The 22,351-nt window shown below is 42.7% G+C and overlaps 1 protein-coding gene across 2 annotated transcripts in view; it reads left to right on the forward strand.

Annotated features, from left to right (window-relative positions):
• The window catches only part of ncs1b (neuronal calcium sensor 1b), a 36,305-nt gene extending 14,158 nt beyond the window's left edge, over positions 1–22,147 (forward strand). For both annotated transcript variants that reach the window (XM_024417425.2, XM_024417426.2), the window contains exons 4-9: positions 10,002–10,140; positions 15,092–15,170; positions 15,615–15,703; positions 16,006–16,083; positions 17,544–17,657; positions 21,475–22,147. In XM_024417425.2, coding sequence (XP_024273193.1) covers positions 10,002–10,140; positions 15,092–15,170; positions 15,615–15,703; positions 16,006–16,083; positions 17,544–17,642 — 484 coding nt within the window. In that variant the 3' untranslated portion in view covers positions 17,643–17,657; positions 21,475–22,147. The remainder of the gene's footprint in view (positions 1–10,001; positions 10,141–15,091; positions 15,171–15,614; positions 15,704–16,005; positions 16,084–17,543; positions 17,658–21,474) is intronic.
• Positions 22,148–22,351: the final 204 nt, after the last annotated feature.

The following is a 22,351-nucleotide window of genomic DNA, read 5'->3' on the forward strand; positions in this document are numbered from 1 at the left end:
TATTAATTTAAATCCACTTGCGTTCTATAATGACACTATTAGTTTGTGTTTCTTACATTAGCAAACAGCTGTTTGGATTTTCTTAGCAAGTTGTCCTAAATCTTGAGATGCTAATTGTTAGCCACTAATAAATGTACTGAGTAAGAGCAAACGTAGCTAGCTAATACAACCTGATAATAGCAGTGATGGTGTAGACCTAAATCAGCATGTTGTTTTTGCAACAGTATCTTCTAAATCAAAGAGGAATATGTAAACTACATGAAGTAGCTAAGAGAAAACAAGCAATGTAGTCAAAGCTAATAGGGTCCCCTAGGAAACACATATCAACACTTTAGTTCCTACCATGTCACAATAACAACTCCCTGGCATTTTAATTTGTTTTCATCTCAAACAACACATTATTCAAAGTGCCCACTTTATACTCTAACTATAACATTAGAATAGTCATTCTATTTCCATGATTCCAACAGTTTTTCTCTAATTCACAAGTCAAATCGCAATTGCAACATTTGGTTAAAAATAAGTTGTCACGTGTGCTCCCTCTCCAGCCTCTAGGTCACCAGGCTGCTCCTTATGGCGCACACCTGTCACCATCGTTAAGCGCATTATGACACTCACCTGGGCTCCATCACCTCCTTGATTACCTGCCCTATATGTCACTCTCTTTGATTCCTTCCTCAGGTGTCATTGTTTTTGTTTCATGTCTGTGTGCTGGTAGTGTTTCTTGTTTTATATTATGTTTATGTTATTAAAACACTCACTCACTCCCTTGGACATGCTTCCTGACTCTCAGTACAAATAGTTCCATAAATCCTAGATTATTTTTCCATATTGTGCAGCCTCATGTGGCAGTGTGGAAATTATCTCAATTGAGCAGTGGTGTAAAAATACTTCCAAATACTACTTAAGTTGTTTTTTGGTCTTTATACTTTACTATTTTTATTTTTGACACCTTTTACTTCACTACATTCTTAAAGAAAATGCTGTACTTTTTACTCCATACATTTTCCCTGACACCTAAAAGTACTCAGTACATTTTGAATGCTTAGCAGGACAGGAAAATGGTTCAATTCACGCACTTGTCAAGAGAACATTCCTGGTCATCTACTGCCTCTGATCTGGAGGACTCACTGAACACAAATGCTGTTGAGTGTTGGAGTGTGCCCCTGGCTATCCGTAAATAAAAAGGTTTGCTTAATATATGGATTTTGAAATGATTTTTACTTTTGATACTTAAGTACATTTGATCAATTACAAATACTTTTGATACTTAAGTATATTTGAAACCAAATACTTTTAGACTTTTACTCAAGTAGTATTTTACTGGGTGACTTTCACTTCACTAGGATCACTCATTACTCATAAAGCAAATGTAGAACTTTTATTATTCAAAAACAAAACTACAGTCTAAATACCGTGATTTAATATTTTGTCCATATCGCCCAGCCCTAGTGACAAGCCAAATTTCTTCAGCCTCCTGAGGTTGCGCCTTCTTCACCACACTGTCTTTGTGGGTGGACCATTTCAGTTTGTCTGTGATGTGTACGCCGAGGAACTTAACTTTCCACCTTCTCCACTGCTGTCCTGTCAATGTGGATAGGGGGGTGCTCCCTCTGCTGTTTCCTGAAGTCCACGATGATCTCCTGTTTAGTTGACGGTCAGTGAGAGGTTGTTTTCCTGACACCACACTCCGAGTGCCCTCACCTCCTCCATGTAGGCTGTCTCGTCGTTGTTGGTAATCAAGCCCACTACTGTTGTGTCGTCTGCAAACTTGATGATTGTGTTGGAGGCGTGCATGGCCATGCAGTCGTGGGTGAACAGGGAGTACAGGAGGGGGCTAAGCACGCACCCTTGTGGGGCCCCAGTGCTGAGGGTCAGCGACGTGGAGATGTTGTTTCCTACCTTCACCACCTGGGGGCGGCCCGTCAAAGTCCTGGACCCAATTGCACAGGGAGGGGTTGAGACCCAGGGCCTCCAGCTTGATGATGAGCTTGGAGTGTACTATGGTGTTGAATGCTGAGCTGTAGTCAATGAACAGCATTCTTACATAGGTATTCCTCTTGTCCAGTTGGGATAGGGCAGTGTGCAGTGTGATGTTGATTGCATCGTCTGTGGACCTGTTGGGGTGATATGCAAACTGAATTGGGTCTAGGGTGGCCGGTATGGTGGAGGTGTTATGATCCTTGACTAGTCTCTCAAAGCACTTCATGATGACAGAAGTGAGTGTTATGGGGCGGTAGTCATTTAGTTCAGTTATCTTTGCCTTCTTGGGTACAGGAAAATGGTGGCCATCTTGAAGCATGTGACATATTTCCATGACTGATCAGAACTTGTTTTCTCATGCTCTCTCTTGTCTCTCTGCAGCAGACATATGGTGAACAATATGTTTGGAACATCAAATCGCAATTCGTATAGAATCGTGAGAATCACAATACATATCTTATCGGCACCTAAGTATCGTGATTAGGGTTGCAAAGTTACAGGTAATTTACGCACCCTACTGGGTCCTTATTCCACACTGCAAATGCTTCTGTTTTTATTCTTGTAGTAAATGAGTGGTGGAAAAGAGTTGAATACATCTTAACCCAGGCTAGATCTAGCCTAAACAATAAATTAGGATTTACAGTAACCTAAACTCAGTAAAAAATAGAAACGGCCCATTTTCAGGACCCTGTCTTTCAATGATAATTCATAAAAATCCAAATAACTTCACAGATCTTCATTGTAAAGGGTTTAAACACTGTTTCCCATGCTTGTTCAGTGAACCATAAACAATTAATGAACATGCACCTGTGGAACGGTCGTTAAGACACTAACAGCTTACAGACGGTAGGCAATTCAGGTCACAGTTATGAAAACTTAGGACACTAAAGAGGCCTTTCTACTGACTCTGGAAAAACACCAAAAGAAAGATGCCCAGGGTCCCTGCTCTTCTGCGTGAACGTGCCTTAGGCATGCTGCAAGGAGGCATGAGGACTGCAGATGTAGCCAGGGCAATAAATTGTAACGTCCGTACTGTGAGACGCCTAAGACAGCGCTACAGGGAGACAGGATTAACATCTGATTGTCCTCACAGTGTCAGACAACGTGTAACAACACCTGCACAGGATCGGTACATCCGAACATCACACCTGCGGGACAGGTACAGGATGGTAACAACAACTGCCCGAGTTACACCAGGAACGCACAATCCCTCCATCAGTGTTCAGACTGTTCGCAATAGGCTGAGAGAGGCTGGACTGAGGGCTTGTAGGCTTGTTGTAAGGCAGGTCCTCACCAGACATCACCGGCAACAACGTCGCCAATGGGCACAAACCCACCTTTGCTGGACCAGACAGGACTGGCAAAAAGTGCTCTTCACTGACGAGTTGCGGTTTTGTCTCACCAGGGGTGATGGTCGGATTCTCGTTTATCGTCAAAGGAATGAGCGTTACACCGAGGCCTGTACTCTGGAGCGGAATCGATTTGGATGTGGAGGGTCCGTCATGGTCTGGGGCGGTGTGTCGCAGCATCATCTGACTGAGCTTGTTGTCATTGCAGGAAATCTCAACACTGTGCATTACAGGGAAGACATCCTCCTCCCTCATGTGGTACCCTTCCTGCAGGCTCATCCTGACATGACCCTCCAGCATGACAATGCCACCAGCCATACTGCTCGTTCTATGCATGATTTCCTGCAAGACAGGAATGTCGGTGTTCTGCCATGGCCAGCGAAGAGCCCGGATCTCAATCCCATTGAGCACATCTGGGACCTGTTGGATCGGAGGGTGAGGGCTAGGGCCATTCCCCTCAGAAATGTCCGGGAACTTACAGGTGCCTTGGTGGAAGAGTGGGGTAACATCTCACAGCAAGAACTGGCGAATCTGGTGTAGTCCATGAGGAGGAGATGCAGCTTACATGCAGATTGTTGAATCTTGTTATGTTCATACAAATATTTACACATGTTAAGTTTGCTGAAAATAAACGCAGTTGACAGTAACAGGACGTTTCTTTTTTTGATGAGTTTATATCACGTGCCTATGCTGCCTTTCCCTATCGATCTCACATGCCAGGTCCTTAATGTTATTTCATGCCATTGTTTAATATGAGGGTTTCAATATTATATGTTTTTTACACGCGTTCATTTATTTTACTATGTGATTATGTCTTTGTTTTAAATGTTTTTGCGCCAAACTGCTGGCAGTTGTGAAAAAAGTCAATAGTTAATTGAAAATAATGCCATTATTGATTAGATTATTTTTTCATTAATTTGGGTATTTTCTCTTGAACCATATGGTCTATCCACAAGAAAATCATGGACAATATGGACACAAATATACAAAAAATTATACATTTTTTAAAAGTTGTTCAAGTATAAATGACCAAAGTTACCATATATTGCCATAGATGACCTGTTAATTACAAAAATTGCAAAGGTTTCCGGTAACTTTGGTTAATTACCAGTAACTTTGCAACCCTAATCACGATACTTGGGTGCCTATGCAATATGTATTGCGATTCTCATGATTCTATATGCGTTTCGAGTCGATTTTCCAAACATATTGCTCATATGTCTGCTGCAGAGAGACAAGAGATAGCATGAGAAAACAAGTTTTGATCAGTCAGGGAAACATGTTGGCTTACTGTTTAAAAGAAAATGGAGAAAAACCTATAGGATTAAAAATACCTGCGTTTTGGCGCAGGTACAGCTGACTAGCGCCAGCTAACGCTACAACAGTAGCAAAAAATATATATTTTATGTATTTTTTCAATCAGTACTTTGGGGTCAAATATCGATATAAAATCATCCAACTATAGTATTGCGATATATGTCACTGTATCAGTTCCCCCTCCCATCACTAATAGATTGTGTAGTGCTACTGCATTTGAGGCTAAAGTTATTTTTCACACATTGTCTTGGAGACAGATGAGTTCTGAAAATAGAATGAGAGTCAAGGATTGGTGCTATTGTAGAGGATGTGAGTATTTATAGGTACTCTTTGTCTTTGCATGCATGGCTTTCCCCCTCACAGTTTTAATTTTATTTATTTTTTTACAATTTGTAGCACACAGGGAATTGGGTCATGTCCTCTGCCATGTAACGCAATAAAACACAACCAACTAATCTCAAAGCAAAATGATGATGTAGCTGGCTGAGCCTACTATTCCACACTGCAAATACTTCTGTTTTTACTCTTGTAGTAAATGAGAGGTACAAAAGAGTTGAATACATCTCAACCCAGGCTAGATCTAGCCTAAACAATGAATTATGATTTACAGTAACCCATATCACGTGCCAATGCTGCCTTTCCCTGTCCATCTCACATGGTCTTTAACGCTATTTTACCAGCCTTGGCTTTGTGTCAAAACCTGATCCTGACTGTACTATAGGGAGAGGAGTCAGTGCCTCGTGTGCCAGCCAGTCAGTGTATTGATGCACTTGGCCCTCTCTGATAGGGCCAGTGAGCAAGGGCACATCCACACGCAGCAGCAGAATAAAGACTATGCTTGGCGGGCTTCCCTAGCACGGCGCTACAGAGCTGACCAGTCTCAGGGGCTGCCTGGATACACTGGGGCAGAATAACCCCTTGGCTGTGCACTGCAGCCCACTGAGTGGCCCTCCCATACAATATTTCACAGAAACTTTGCATGACTCCCCACTTGAAGATCAGCCGCAATCATCATGGTTGAGTGTGAAGGATGAGAGACAGTTTAAACAGGGGAAATGCCAGATGGTGTGTAATTAGTGGAGGAGCCACCGACAGACATGGAAGAATTAGCGGGGTTAGATAAATGCCGGTGCTGTACATTAAATGTCTCTTCCGTATTGATTATATGCTAATATATTCAGGGGGAAATGTTAGTATGCTTAGTGCTCACCTGCAATCAATAACAGGGGGACAGAGCCAAGTATCCCTGTCAACTGGACAACAACAAGGGAAAATGGCTAGTGTACCACATGGGGATGTGTGAAGCTCACTCCTCAGCCTGAAATGTCCCCACTTGCACCGCCGAATAGCTAACTTTTTGGTGGCGTCGACTGGTAAGAATTTCCGGGAGGGTGGTCACGTCTGCTAGCAAGGCAGAGATCCCATGGGTTGGAACCTCGGTATGAACCGAATCTGGAGGAAGCAGTACTCGCTAAACTGGCAACGTGACATCCGTTACACATGGTGCTGTGATTTGGATCTGAAGTTGCACTCAGAACAACGCTGGGGTCGTTGTGGATTAAGTTCAGGGGATGAATCTATCACATGGGGATGTGTGAAGCTCACTCCTGAGCCTGAAGTGTCCCCACTTGCGTCACTGAATAGCTAGCTTTTCGGCTGTGCCGACTGGTAAGAAGCAAAGCAGAGGTACTGGGTTCAAGCCTTGGTATACGCCGAATCAGGAGGAAGCGGTACTCGCTGAGCAGGCAGCAGGGCATCCGTTACACTAGGCTAGACTATATGTGTCCATGCACAACTCCACATATGCTACTGAGTTAGCCAGAGCTACTTCAAACTAGAAAGAGCTTCTTCACATTTACTTTAGTTAGATAGGGATCATCTTGCTTAATGTCCAATTAGTAGTCAATGGCTGCTAACCAACTGATAAAATCTAGAGGGCTGTGAGATTTTGCATGAACAGTTTTTTTGCATAAATTCCCCAATGAATCTACTGAAAAGATTTAGTTTTTACGGAGACAATGGGATATTCACAAATGAGTCAGACGAAATCTATCTCACTTGAAATGGGTCATTTTGGGATTATGATGTGCTTTGTATTGCCTGCACACTGAACGGCAATTAGACTTGATTCCTCATTGTTCTTCGCTGGGTTTTCATTTCTCTGCATATCTCCACATCTGGATATGCAAATGGAAGGTTTATGGTCATCTCTTCAAACTTTTCTCAGCATATTTTAAGATATTCCCTGTGTCTGTCTGTCCTATTCTAGGCCATGGAAGAGTGTGTTTTGTCTGTTGGGCAGATTAAAAGTATGAGTTTCAGAGTAAGGAGCCAAAGGAAGGACTGAATGAAGCCCAGGATCTGTCCTCTCCTTTTCCCTCCCTGCCTCTGTACAGACCCATTAAGCATGGGTGTCAAACTCTGGCCCGCGGGGTAATTATATTTGGCCCGCGAGACAATACCAAATTACTACTAGAGCTGGCCCGCCGGTATTATACAGCGCATTCACCACTAATACTACGAATCCCATAATGCTCTGCTGTTTTCACGCGCCAATCAGGACAGGACCCAGAAACGCTCTCTCCTCTGTGACAGTAGTCATAGCAACATAGACGCTACAACTGTCAGCGAGCTAACCCTTCCCAAAAATGGCGAAAGAAAGGCAGAAAACAGGAGCTTTCTGGACAAGTGGGAGGCAGAATATCTGTTTACATATGTAAAAGACAAACCTGTTTGTCTTGTTTGTGGAGTCAACGTGGCTGTAAGTAAGGAGTACAACATTAGACGACACTATGAAACGAAACACCATGACAAATACAAGGACCTGGACATGACTCAAAGGAGCCAGAAAGTAGAGGAGATGAAAAGAAGTTTGGTTTCACAACAGAATGTTTAAAAAAGCCACATCACAAAGCGAGGCTGCTGTAAAGGCTAGTTATATAGTGGCAGCAGAGATCGCAAAATCAGCCCGGCCCTTTAATGAGGGAGAGTTCATGAAAAAGTGCATGATGAAGGTTTGTGACCTCGTATGCCCAGAGAAAAAACAAGCATTTTCAAACGTGAGCCTGAGCAGGAACACAGTAGCTGATCGCACATGTGATCTTGCCACCAATCTGTATGACCAGCTGATGGAAAAGGGAAAAGATTTTGTTGCGTTCTCCCTCGCTGTGGATGAGAGCTGCGACGCATCTGATACTGCTCAGCTGTCAGTCTTCATCCGTGGAGTGGACTCAAATCTGTGTGTTACGGAGGAGCTATTAGGATTCAAATCAATGCATGGCACAACCACAGGAAAGGAAATCTTTGAGGAGGTTTCCAAATGTGTAACTGAAATAAAGCTGCCGTGGGATAAACTCGTTGGATTAACGACAGATGGTGCGCCAGCGATGTGCGGTAAAAAGAGTGGACTGGTGGGCATGGTTCGGGAGAAGATGCGGGAAGAGAACTGTGCAGGTGAGCTAACTGTTTACCACTGCATCATACATCAGGAAGCACTGTGTGCCAAAGCCCTAAAGATGGAACATGTTATGACCACAGTAACACAGGTAGTTAACTTTATAAGAGCCAAAGGTCTAAATCACCGCCAGTTTAAATCTTTTCTGGAGGAGTGTGGTTCGGAATACGCAGACGTGCCGTATCACACAGAGGTGAGATGGCTAAGCAGAGGAAAAGTACTGAACAGATGTTTGAGCTGCGTGAGGAAATATGTCAATTCCTGGAAACCAAAGGGAAGGATACAGCAGAGCTCCAGGAGCAAAAGTTCCTGTGTGAGCTGGCCTTTCTCTGTGACATCTCGAGCCATCTCGATGCGCTGAACCTGCAGCTTCAGGGGCGGGGGCGCATCATCACAGACATGTACGCTGCAGTGAGGGCCTTCAAAACTAAACTGTGCCTGTGGGAGAATCAGATGCTGCAAGGAAACCCTTGCCATTTTCCCTGCTGCCAATCCATAAAAGCGCAGATCTCTACCGCCGTGTTCCCATGCGCACAGTTTGCTGAAAAACTCAGTGTTCTCGCCGCTGAGTTTAGCCGGCGATTTGCCGACTTCGATGCCCAGAAATGCAAGTTTGAACTACTTAGTAATCCCTTCGCAGTTGATGTGGAAAATGCACCAACCAACATCCAAATGGAGCTGATTGAACTCCAGTGCAACGACACGCTGAAGTCAAAGTATGATGCTGTGGGCGCCGCACAGTATCCACGGTTCATCCCTGACACAATGCCTCAGCTCCGCACCCAAGCTGCTCAGATGCTCTCCATGTTCGGCAGCACTTATCTATGCGAGCAACTTTTCTCCTCGATGAAGATGACCAAAACAACTCACAGGAGACGTCTGACTGATGAACATCTTCGCTCGATACTGAGGATTTCTTCAGCTCAGAGCTTGAGCCCAGACATTGATGAACTAGCATCCAAGAAGAGATGCCAGGTATCTGGCTTGGGCACATCAGATTAGACCAGTGTGCAATAATTAACGTTTTCTTTATGCACTTTTTCTTGCTACAAGGCATGGGCTTGAATGGTTGATTGATTTATTATCATTTTATTTGTAAAATTATTAGCCAGTGGAAAAAGTTTATTTTGGTATTTAAATCAGAAGGCTGCAAATAGAAAAGAGGCATACAAGTTTTATTTAAATTTTATTTATTTAATAAATGAATGCCATTGATGTGTTTTTTCATTTGAAATTCGATTTTGCATGTCTCCACTATTAAATTATATATTGTATGGTAATAAGCGATGCTTGTTCCATATTCAATGTTAAAGCAAAACTTGTTTGGGTCCATATTAAAAGGTTAATTTGTTCAATGTTGGCCCGTGACTTTGTTCAGGTTTTACATTTTGGCCCACTGGGTATTTGAGTTTGACACCCCTGCATTAAAGGCTTGTTATTCCACTGATAACACTGTTTCTTTATTGAGTTGTACAATGAGACTGTCTCTGTTTGATTGACTGGGAAATTGCATATGAAACATGGTTCTGTATTTAACTGTGATGTTATGTCATTCTGGATGTATCATCTCCAGAGGCTAGAAGCTCACAGATTGATTTATCATTTATGCACATTAGCAGAAGGAGACAAGAAAGTCATTTGAATTAAACTCCCTCTGCCTCTTCATCGGTTTAGAGACACTGTCTTATCTGCTAGCAAGACAAATAGCTTTGGGTTGAACATTTTGATACAGCATGCTGTTTTATACTAGATAAATGCTGATTGCATGTGAATAGCTGTATCTGAAGCATTGAACACATTTTCATATTATATTCAATAGGCATAATTGTATCCTTATCCTGTTAACCTTCTCTTGTGTTCTCTTTGCCTTCCCCTCTCATCATCATCATGTCCTGCAGGTACAAAGGCTTTATAAAGGACTGTCCAAGTGGTCAGCTGGATGCGGTGGGCTTTCAGAACATCTACAAGCAGTTCTTCCCTTTTGGTGACCCCACCAAGTTTGCTTCTTTTGTCTTCAACGTCTTTGATGAAAACAAGGTGCTTGATTGTTGATTCCTTCATTTGTTCCTCCACAAGTACATGTGCTTTTTATGTGATTTGAATTACAATTTCAAAGTCACTGCAATCTTAGTAAACAAACGGTAACATATAGTACAAAGGTTGAAGGTGCTGTCTCTGGTTGGTACTGGTAGTTTCTAGTCATGTTACTGGTAGTGTCTGGTCATGGTACTGGTAGTGTCTGGTACTGGTAGTGTCTGGTCATGGTACTGGTAGTGTCTAGTCATGGTACTGGTAGTGTCTATTCATGTTAATGGTAGTGTATGGTCATGGTACTGGTAGTGTCTAGTCATGGTACTGGTAGTGTCTATTCATGTTACTGGTAGTGTAAGGTCATGGTACTGGTAGTGTCTAGTCATGGTACTGGTAGTGTCTATTCATGTTACTGGTAGTGTATGGTCATGTTACTGGTAGTGTATGGTCATGGTACTGGTAGTGTCTAGTCATGGTACTGGTAGTGTCTGTTCATGGTACCGGTAGTGTCTGGTCATGGTACTGGTAGTGTCTAGTCATGTTACTGGTAGTGTCTATTCATGGTACTGGTAGTGTCTAGTCATGGTACTGGTAGTGTCTGGTCATTGTACTGGTAGTGTCTAGTCATGGTACTGGTAGTGTCTGGTCATGGTAATGGTAGTGTCTGGTCATGTTACTGGTAGTGTCTGGTCATGGTGCTGGTAGTGTTTGGTCATGGTACTGGTAGTGTTTGGTCATGGTACTGGTAGTGTCTAGTCATGGTACTGGTAGTGTCGGATCATGGTACTGGTAGTGTCTGGTCATGGTACTGGTAGTGTGGTCATGTTACTGGTAGTGTCTAGTCATGGTACTGGTAGTGTCTGGTCATGGTAGTGTCTAGTCATGGTACAGGTAGTGTCTGGTACTGGTAGTGTCTGGTCATGGTATTTGTAGTGTTTAGTCATGGTACTGGTAGTGTCGAGTCATGGTACTGGTAGTGTCTGGTCATGGTACTGGTAGTGTCTGGTCATGGTACTGGTAGTGTGGTCATGTTACTGGTAGTGTCTGGTACTTGTAGTGTCTGATCATGTTACTGGTAGTGTCTGGTACTGGTAGTGTCTGGTCATGGTACTGGTAGTGTCTGGTCATGGTAGTGTCTAGTCATGGTACAGGTAGTGTCTGGTACTGGTAGTGTCTAGTCATGGTACTGGTAGTGTCTGGTCATGGTACTGGTAGTGTCTAGTCATGGTACTGGTAGTGTCTAATCATGGTACTGGTAGTGTCTGGTCATGGTACTGGTAGTGTCTAGTCATGTTACTGGTAGTGTCTAGTCATGTTACTGGTAGTGTCTAGTCATGTTACTGGTAGTGTCTGGTCATGGTAGTGTCTAGTCATGGTACAGGTAGTGTCTGGTACTGGTAGTGTCTAGTCATGGTACTGGTAGTGTCTGGTCATGGTACTGGTAGTGCCTGGTACTGGTAGTGTCTGGTCATGGTACTGGTAGTGTCTGGTCATGGTAGTGTCTAGTCATGGTACAGGTAGTGTCTGGTACTGGTAGTGTCTAGTCATGGTACTGGTAGTGTCTGGTCATGGTACTGGTAGTGTCTAGTCATGTTACTGGTAGTGTCTAATCATGGTACTGGTAGTGTCTGGTCATGGTACTGGTAGTGTCTAGTCATGTTACTGGTAGTGTCTAGTCATGTTACTGGTAGTGTCTAGTCATGTTACTGGTAGTGTCTGGTCATGGTACAGGTAGTGTCTGGTACTGGTAGTGTCTAGTCATGGTACAGGTAGTGTCTGGTACTGGTAGTGTCTAGTCATGGTACTGGTAGTGTCTGGTCATGGTACTGGTAGTGCCTGGTACTGGTAGTGTCTGGTCATGGTACTGGTAGTGTCTGGTCATGGTAGTGTCTAGTCATGGTACAGGTAGTGTCTGGTACTGGTAGTATCTGGTCATGGTACTGGTAGTGTCTGGTCATGGTACTGGTAGTGTCTATTCATGTTACTGGTTGTGTCTGGTCATGGTACTGGTAGTGTCTGGTCATTGTACTGGTAGTGTCTGGTACTGGTAGTGTCTAGTTATGTTACTGGTAGTGTCTGGTCATGGTACTGATAGTGTCTGGTACTGGTAGTGTCTGATCATGGTACTGGTAGTGTCTAGTCATGGTACTGGTAATGTCTGGTCATGGTACTGATAGTGTCTAGTCATGGTACTCGTAGTATCTAGACATATTACTGGTAGTGTATGGTACTGGTAGTTTCTAGTCATGGTACTGGTAGTGGCTATTCATGTTACTGGTAGTGTCTGGTCATGGTACTGGTAGTGTCTAGTCATGGTACTGGTAGTGTCTAGTCATGTTACTGGTAGTGTCTAATCATGGTACTGGTAGTGTCTGGTCATGGTACTGGTAGTGTCTAGTCATGGTACTGGTAGTGTCTGATCATGGTACGGGTAGTGTCTGGTCATGTTACGTGTAGTGTCTGGTACTGGTAGTGTCTGGTCATGGTACTGGTCATGGTACTGGTAGTGTCTGGTACTGGTAGTGTCTGATCATGGTACTGGTAGTGTCTGGTCATGGTACTGGTAGTGTCTAGTCATGGTACTGGTAGTGTCTAGTCATGTTACTGGTAGTGTCTGGTACTGGTAGTGTCTGGTCATGGTACTGGTAATGGTACTGGTCGTGTCTGGTACTGGTAGTGTCTAGTCATGGTACTGGTAGTGTCTGGTCATGGTACCAGTAGTGTCTGGTCATGGTACTGGTAGTGTCTAGTCATGGTACTGGTAGTGTCTGGTCATGGTACTGGTAGTGTCTGGTCATGGTACTGGTAATGTCTAGTCATGTTACTGGTAGTGTCTATTCATGGTACTAGTAGTGTCTAGTCATGGTACTGGTAGTGTCTGGTCATGGTACTGGTAGTGTCTGGTCATTGTACTGGTAGTGTCTCGTCATGGTACTGGTAGTGTTTGGTCATGGTACTGGTAGTGTCTAGTCATGGTACTGGTAGTGTCTGGTCATGGTACTGGTAGTGTCTGGTAATGTTGCTGGTAGTGTTTGGTCATGGTACTGGTAGTGTTTGGTCATGGTACTGGTAGTGTCTAGTCATGGTACTGGTAGTGTCTGGTCATGGTACTGGTAATGTCTAGTCATGTTACTGGTAGTGTCTATTCATGGTACTAGTAGTGTCTAGTCATGGTACTGGTAGTGTCTGGTCATGGTACTGGTAGTGTCTGGTCATTGTACTGGTAGTGTCTCGTCATGGTACTGGTAGTGTTTGGTCATGGTACTGGTAGTGTCTAGTCATGGTACTGGTAGTGTCTGGTCATGGTACTGGTAGTGTCTGGTAATGTTGCTGGTAGTGTTTGGTCATGGTACTGGTAGTGTTTGGTCATGGTACTGGTAGTGTCTAGTCATGTTACTGGTAGTGTCTGGTCATGGTACTGGTAGTGTCTAGTCATGGTACTGGTAGTGTCTATTCATGTTACTGGTTGTTTCTGGTCATGGTACTGGTAGTGTCTGGTCATGGTACTGGTAGTGACTGGTCATGTTACTGGTAGTGTCTGGTAATGTTGCTGGTAGTGTTTGGTCATGGTACTGGTAGTGTTTGGTCATGGTACTGGTAGTGTCTAGTCATGTTACTGGTAGTGTCTGGTCATGGTACTGGTAGTGTGTAGTCATATTACTGGTAGTGTCTAGTCATATTACTGGTAGTGTCTAGTCATGGCACTGGTAGTGCAGTGTAATTAATGGTCTCTAATCAGAGGTGGAATCCGAGCACAGAAAGGAGTCCTTTCTGTGGGGCATTTCAGACGTGAGACGGGTTGACAAAGCACAGGTTAGAGGTGCCTGAAAATGTTAGTGAAATGGACTATCTGTTGTTAAGAAAAGTCCTTCCAGGCTGGCCGATGACCCCTGTCGGCCATAGCCTGTGGGTAATGGGTTTTGTGCCATGGAGATCACACACACACACTGGTTCTGCTTTTTATTTATGGGCTTCATTTGTGCTAAGCACCCTGTAGTTAGAGAACACATTGGTGGGGTCAGACTATCTGAATATGAGCAGTGGGGAACTTCTTCTCAGGGTTACTATCCTATCCAAGGTGTCAATTCTCAGGCTTTACTAGGAGCAGCTACTGTCACAGATATGCTGCTTTAGAGCATGAATAGCAAAATACTCTGCACTATTAAAGAATACATTAGTGCAAGTCTGGTACAGCTGAATGAGCTTTGATTTCAGAACTTCATCAAGAGAGCTGAATTTGCAGCCAGTCTGTCTTTGTTAGTGCTGCTTTATGACTCCATTTTATACTTGACCACTATCTCTTATTGGCAGACATTTCCATGTACTGCACAAATTGAACCCTTGCAGCAGTAAGCTGCAGGCCACCGATTTGCCCCCAATTTTTGGAAGGTAATTGGAAATTCTTCTGAGTGCTGTGACAGGATGCTGTGAGGGAATCCAAGAAAGCTGGAGCGAAATAAAACTGCCTGTAGAATGCTTTACGCTGTAGGACAGAGGGAGAAACCTGTGATGTCCATTTCAGATGTATAATCGATGTGAAAGCTGTGAAACTTATTTGGCTCTAATATACAGTGGTTCTATGAGTGTGTAATAACTTTCAAAATATCGTACAGCATGCATCCATCTCGCTAATGACCAGCGATGACATGCTTTAGCCTCGGGGGAGAGCCAGGTGCAGTGCAGAAATAGCAGCGGACACTGAGCACAAGTCTGTCCCATTTTTCAGCAATAGACCAAACAAAGTGTATTGGGGTGTTAGTGTGAAAGAAGATATTCATTGTCTCTCTCTCTCTCTCTCTCTCTCTGCCTCTCTCTCTATTATCCCCCCTCTCACTCTTTCTCTTGCTGCCTGACTGTTCCCCCCCTCTCTCGCTATCTCACTTTCTCTCTCTGCCTGTCTGACTCCCCTACCCCTCGTTCTCTCTCTCTCTCTCTTGTTCTCTCTGTCATTGAATAGGATGGACGCATAGAGTTCTCTGAGTTCATCCAGGCCCTGTCGGTGACCTCTCGGGGGACGCTGGACGAGAAGCTCAGATGTAAGGAGAGATGACCCCTTCACATTATGCAGTGACCCCCAGATGCACTTTGGCACTTCAGTGACAGGACATGGCTCTTTGTGATCCTATTGTTATGCATGAACAAAACAAAGAGCTTAACAGGCTCACAGAAGACAACAAAAAAGAGGTAGTTAGACATGGTAACGCATTAAGCTAAATTATGTTGCCTACTGTGTGAGCCCTGGGTTTGGATATTTGGGGAAAATGGTTCTGACTATGCAGGGGTTCATTCCATTTCAAAACCCTCATCCTACTCCACTCCCCCACACACAGCCACTCATTTTCAATCTGATTGGCAAGCATACAATACATTAGTACAAAATAAAGGCTACATACACTCACCGATCCCCATCTGCACAATCTCAAAACAACTTTATTTACTGTCAGAACTGGGCATTCACCATTTTTTTGCTGTCTTTACAGGGGCTTTCAAATTGTATGATCTTGATAACGATGGCTACATCACACGAGACGAGATGTTAAACATCGTAGATGCCATATATCTGATGGTGGTAAGTTATACAATGCTAAAATGTTCCAATGTCAAAGAGAAATGGTAGCATGCACATAGTGTTTTACATTTAACGAGGCAAGTCAGTTAAGAACAAATTCTTACTTACAATGACAGCCTAGGAACATTGGGTTAACCGCCTTGTGGAGAACAACAGATTAAAAAAAAAAAACTTGTCAGCTCAGGGATTCGATCTAGCAACCTTTCGTTTACTGGCCCAACACTTTAACCACTGGGCTACCTGCCGCTCCCACAAAATACATTGACATGTATATTGACAGTATATTTGCCTCTGTACTCCAGGGGAACACTGTAGAGTTACCAGAAGAAGAGAATACACCTGAGAAGAGAGTGGACCGTATTTTTGCCATGATGGACAAGGTATATCGCTATATAAAACACTGTAGTAACCCAAAACCACCACCGTGGGTTATCAAATGTATTTATAAAGCCCTTCTTACATCAGCTGATATCTCAAAGTGCTGTACAGAAACTCAGCGCAAAACCCCAAACAGCAAGCAATGCAGGCGTAGAAGCACAGTGGCTAGGAAAAACTCCCTAGAAAGGCCTAAACCTAGGAAGAAACCTAGAGAGGAACCAGGCTATGAGGGGTGGCCAGTTCTCTTCTGGCTGTGCAGGGTAGAGATTATAACAGAAAATGGCCAAGATTTTCAAATGTTCATAAATGACCAGCATGGTCAAATATTAATAATCACAGGCAGAACAGTTGAAACTGGAGCAGCAGCACGGCCAGGTGGACTGGGGACAGCAAGGAGTCATCATGCCAGGTAGTCCTGAGGCATGGTCCTAGAGCTCAGTTCCTCTGAGAGAGAGAAAGAGAGAAAGAGAGAATTAGAGAAAGCATACTTAAATTCACACAGCACACCGGATAGGACAGGAGAAGTTCTCCAGATATAACAAACTGACCCTAGCCCCCCGACACATAAACTACTGCAGCATAAATACTGGAGGCTGAGACAGGAGGGGTCAGGAGACACTGTGGCCCCATCCGATGATACCCCCGGACAGGGCCAAACAGGATGGATATAACCCCACCCACTTTGCCAAAGCACAGCCCCCACACCACGAGAGGGATATCTTCAACCACCAACTTACCGTCCTGATACAAGGCCGAGTATAGCCCACAAAGATCTCCGCCACGGCACAACCCAAGGGGGGGTTATGATATGATATCATTATGTAACTACGTGTTGATCTTTGGTATGTTGGTAGCTATTTTGCACTTTGTTGTACAACTTATAGATCACTTTGTTGTTCAAGTAAGTGGCAGTACTATTGTAATGAACTAACTAGCAAAATCAACAGAAAAGACTGAATGTGGATTTGTTCTTACTGTTGTCCCTGTGCTGTAGTGCAGTGAGGCGGGGAGTGCAGTTTAACCTCTTAGCCATAGCCATCCCAGCGTCACTAACACTGCCTGCGGTGTATAAACACCACAGATTTATCCTCACCACCACAGCCCAGTGCTAATGCCCAGGCAGCTCACTCAGGCCCTCCTCGTCCTCGGCTTAGTGAGAGATGAGATAGAGCCAGCTTGGGTGTTTGTCAGTTCAATACCCAGTGCCAGAATCAGCCAATAGGATTGGCTTCAGAGCACCGCAGCAGCACTCAGTCAATTATATGGGCAGAGGGAAGAGAGCTGACCATCCATGTGCACTGAACTAGATCAGCCAAGCCGTGTTGAACAGGCTCTGGTACTTTATTCATGATTTTTTTGAGAAACACTTTTGCCCCCTGCTGGTACGATAGAGTAAAAGTAGCCTGATCTGCGATACAGCTGCAGTTCCATTGCATTCTCTTCTCCTGTATTCCTATTCCAGAATGCTGATGGCAAGTTGACCCTGCAGGAATTTCAGGAGGGTTCCAAGGCAGACCCCTCCATTGTGCAGGCACTGTCACTGTACGATGGGCTGGTATAAGGCATAAAGTGTTTGGTGAGTAAAGCAGTGAAAACTTGTATATGTATGTATATATTAAAACCTGTATATTTATGTATTTGTAAAAACCTGCATATGTTCAGTTGAAGTCGGAAGTTTACATACACCTTAGCCAAATACATTTAGACTCCGTTTTTCACAATTCCTGACATTTAATCCTAGTAAAAATTCCCTGTATTTGGTCAGTTAGGATCACCACTTTATTTTAAGAATGGGAAATGTTAGAATAATAGTAGAGAGAAAGATTTATTTCAGCTTTTATTTCTCTCATCACATTCCCAGTGGGTCAGAAGTTTGCATACACTCAGTTAGTATTTAGTAGCATTGCCTTTAAATTGTTTAACTTGGGTCAAACGTTTTTGTAGCCTTCCACAAGCTTCCCACAATAAGTTGGGTGAATTTTGTCCCATTCCTCCTGACAGAGCTGGTGTAACTGAGTCAGGTTTGTAGGCCTCCTTGCTCGCACATGCTTTTTCAGTTCTGCCATCAAATTTTCTATGGGATTGAGGTCAGGGCTTTGTTATGGCCACTCTGTTATGGCCACACTTTGTTATCCTTAAGCCATTTTGCCACAACTTTGGAAGTATGCTTGGGGCCATTGTCCATTTGGAAGACCTATTTGCCACCAAGCTTTAACTTCCTGACTGATGTCTTGAGATGTTGCTTCAATATGGCCACATACTCTTCCTGCCTCATGATGCTATATATTTTGTGAAGTGCACCAGTCCCTCCTGCAGCAAAGCACCCCCACAACATGATGCTGCCACCCCCGTGCAGTATGGTTGGGATGGTGTTCTTCGGCTTGCAAGCCTCCCCCTTTCCCTCCAAACATAACTATGGTCATTATGGCCAAACAGTTATATTTTTGTTTCATCAGACCAGAAGACATTTCTCCAAAGTATGATCTTTGTCCCCTTGTGCAGTTGCAAACCGTAATCTGGCTTTTTTATGGCGGTTTTGGAGCAGGGGCTTCTTCCTTGCTGAGCAGCTTTTCAGGTTATGTCGATATAGGACTCGTTTTACTGTGGATATATATAGGATTAGTTTTACTGTGTATATAGATACTTTTGTTCCTGTTTCCTCCAGCATATTCACAAGGTCCGTTGCTGTTGTTCTGGGATTGATTTGCAGTTTTCGCACCAAAGTACGTTCAACTCTGGAAGACAGAACGAGTCTCCTCCCTGAGCGGTATGACGGCTGCGTGGTCCCTTGGTGTTTATACTTGCGTACTATTGTTTGTGCAGATGAGCGTGGTACCTTCAGGCGTTTGGAAATTTCTCCCAAGGATGAACCAGACTTGTGGAGGTCTCCAAAAAATAAATCAGAGTTCTTTGCTGATTTCCTTTGATTTTCCATGATTTCAAGCAAAGAGGCACTGAGTTTGAAGGTAGGCCTTGAAACACATACACAGGTTCACCTCCAATTGACTCAGGCTAATTGACATCATTTATCAGAAGCTTCTAAAGCCATGACATCATTTTCTGGAATTTTCCAAGCTGTTTAAAGGCACAGTCAAATGAGTGTATGTAAACGTCTGACTAACTGGAATTGTGATACAGTGAACTATAAATTTGTCTGTTAACAATTGTTGGGAAAATTACTTGTGTCTTGCACACGGTAGATGTCCTAACCGATTTGCCAGAACTATAGTTTGTTAACAAGAAATGTGTGTAGTGGTTGAAAAATGAGTTTTATGACTCCAACCTAAGTGTATGTAAACTTCCGACTTCAACTGCATGTGTAAAAACCTGTATGTATGTATGTATGTATGTATGTGTAAAAACCTGTATGTATGTATGTGTAAAAACCTGTATGTATGTATGTATGTATGTGTAAAAACCTGTGTATGTTTGTATGTGTAAAAACCTGTGTATGTATGTATGTATATGTAAAAACCTGTACATGTATGTATGTATGTATGTATGTATGTATGTATGTATGTATGTATGTATGTATGTATGTATGTATGTATGTATGTATGTATGTATGTATGTATGTATGTATGTATGTATGTATGTATGTATGTATGTATGTATGTATGTATGTATGTATGTAAAAACCTGTATGTATGTAAATGTACATGTATGTATGTATGTATGTATGTATGTATGTATGTATGTATGTATGTATGTATGTATGTATGTATGTATGTATGTATGTATGTATGTATGTATGTATGTATGTGTAAAAACCTGTACATGTATGTATGTATGTATGTATGTATGTATGTATGTATGTATGTATGTATGTATGTATGTATGTATGTATGTATGTATGTATGTATGTATGTATGTAAAAATGTATGTATGTATGTATGTATGTATGTATGTATGTATGTATGTATGTATGTATGTATGTATGTATGTATGTATGTATGTATATGTAAAAACCTGTATAAGTATGTATGTATGTATGTATTTATGTATGTATGTATGTGTAAAAACCTGTACATGTACTGTATGTATGTATGTATGTATATGTAAAAACCTGTATATGTATGTATATGTATGTATGTATATGTATGTATGTATATGTATGTATGTATATGTATGTATGTATGTATGTATGTATGTATGTATGTATGTATGTATGTATGTGTAAAAACCTGTATATGTATGTATGTATGTGCAAAAACCTGTACATGTATGTATGTATGTATGTATGTGTCTTTCGGAGGGGTTGGGTTAAAAGCTGAAGTAACAGTTTGGTTGGACCTTGTGTGTAATTGACCAATTAAGTGATCTTCATCTCTTTATCTTAATCATGCAGCATCCCAGTGATGGAAATGTCACATGGTTCTACATATCATACAATCACATTTTTATTGTTGTTGCTATAATTTTTTATTTATTTATTTTATTTCACCTTTATTTAACCAGGTAGGCAAGTTGAGAACAAGTTCTCATTTACAATTGCGACCTGGCCAAGATAAAGCAAAGCAGTTCGACACATACAACGACACAGAGTTACACATGGAGTAAAACAAACATACAGTCAATAATACAGTAGAAAAATAAGTCTATATACGATGTGAGAAAATGAGGTGAGATAAGGGAGGTAAAGGAAAAAAAGGCCATGGTGGCAAAGTAAATACAATATAGCAAGTAAAACACTGGAATGGTAGATTTGCAATGGAAGAATGTGCAAAGTAGAAATAAAAATAATGGGGTGCAAAGGAGCAAAATAAATAAATAAATAAAATACAGTAGGGAAAGAGGTAGTTGTTTGGGCTAAATTATAGGTGGGCTATGTACAGGTGCAGTAATCTGTGAGCTGCTCTGACAGTTGGTGCTTAAAGCTAGTGAGGGAGATAAGTGTTTCCAGTTTCAGAGATTTTTGTAGTTCGTTCCAGTCATTGGCAGCAGAGAACTGGAAGGAGAGGCGGCCAAAGAAAGAATTGGTTTTGGGGGTGACTAGAGATAGAGAGATATAGAGAAACTATGAATTGTGTGGTCAATTGATCTGTTGAGGATGACATTATAGTACAGTGGTCAGAGACTCGCATGGTCTAAAAACAATGCAGAGCAGCCATTGTCAGACCACAGTTGCAAAGAGGACAGTTAGCTGGTCTCCTCCCTCTGTCTAATGTATTCAACTGCCCATTATTGCCAATTGTAGCTGATGTTCGGCTCAACATGTGACAGAGTTTTTGAGCTCAACATAGACAGATACATGGGGCCGCTTGGGTTTAAAGTAGCCTTGCATTTACTTCTTATAGAGTTCAGGGTCCCTTATTGTCAATAGGATCTTGCACAGTTTGTTTCCATGTCTGATTTCATTGCCACATTGAACTCAATGGTGATTATTATTACAGATTCCCAAGTGAATCTAACACAGTGCCATCACACCTGCTATGAGAAGAAGCATCTACAAACATCAACATCCCTCCATGCACCATCCAGAAGGAGACGTGGGAGGGTGAGGAGGCGGGCACAGACTTGTGTAATACTGTCCTCAATTGCACATATTCATCTCCACTAAGCATTGAAAACAACTCGGAGCCCTCTGATATTACAACATGTAAAATAAAACAAGGGCAAGAGGGTAAGAGACACTGAACATAACATGCAAGGAAGGAATTTGTTGATGGTATATGTCTGTGGACTTCATTCAAGAACTCAAACAAGGGATGGACAGCACTGAAGACCAGCTTTAGAGAGAGTCTAAAGGTTGTTTTTCCCTGTGGTCTACACTGGAGGATACCCCTTGAGGTGTGTGTGAACTGTGAACGGCGCTCAACAGAGCCATAGTGGTGTGACATGGCTACCTGAAAGGCTACAGCGGGAGACATCAACAGGCACTGATTTGAGAGTGTGGAGAGAGATCAACTTGTTTATAAACCCAAGTACATATGATATAGTATACACGGAGTGTACAAAACATGAGGAACACTTTCCTAATATTGTGTTGCACCCCCTTTTGCCCTCAGAACAGCCTCAGTTCTGTTGAGTGTGAAAAACCCAGCAGTGTTGCAGTTCTTGACACACTCAAACCGGTGTGTCTGGCACCTACTACCATATCCTGTTCAAAGGCAATTAAAATTCATGTCTCAATTGTCTCAAGGCTTTAAAATCCTTCTTTAACCTGTCTCCTCCCCTTCATCTACACTAATTGAAGTGGATTTAACAAGTGACATCAATAAGGGGTCATAGCTTTTACCTGAATTCACCTGGTCAGTCTATGTCATGGAA

Source organism: Oncorhynchus tshawytscha, linkage group LG04, assembly GCF_018296145.1.
Source record: "Oncorhynchus tshawytscha isolate Ot180627B linkage group LG04, Otsh_v2.0, whole genome shotgun sequence".
Taxonomy (NCBI): Eukaryota; Metazoa; Chordata; class Actinopteri; order Salmoniformes; family Salmonidae; genus Oncorhynchus; species Oncorhynchus tshawytscha.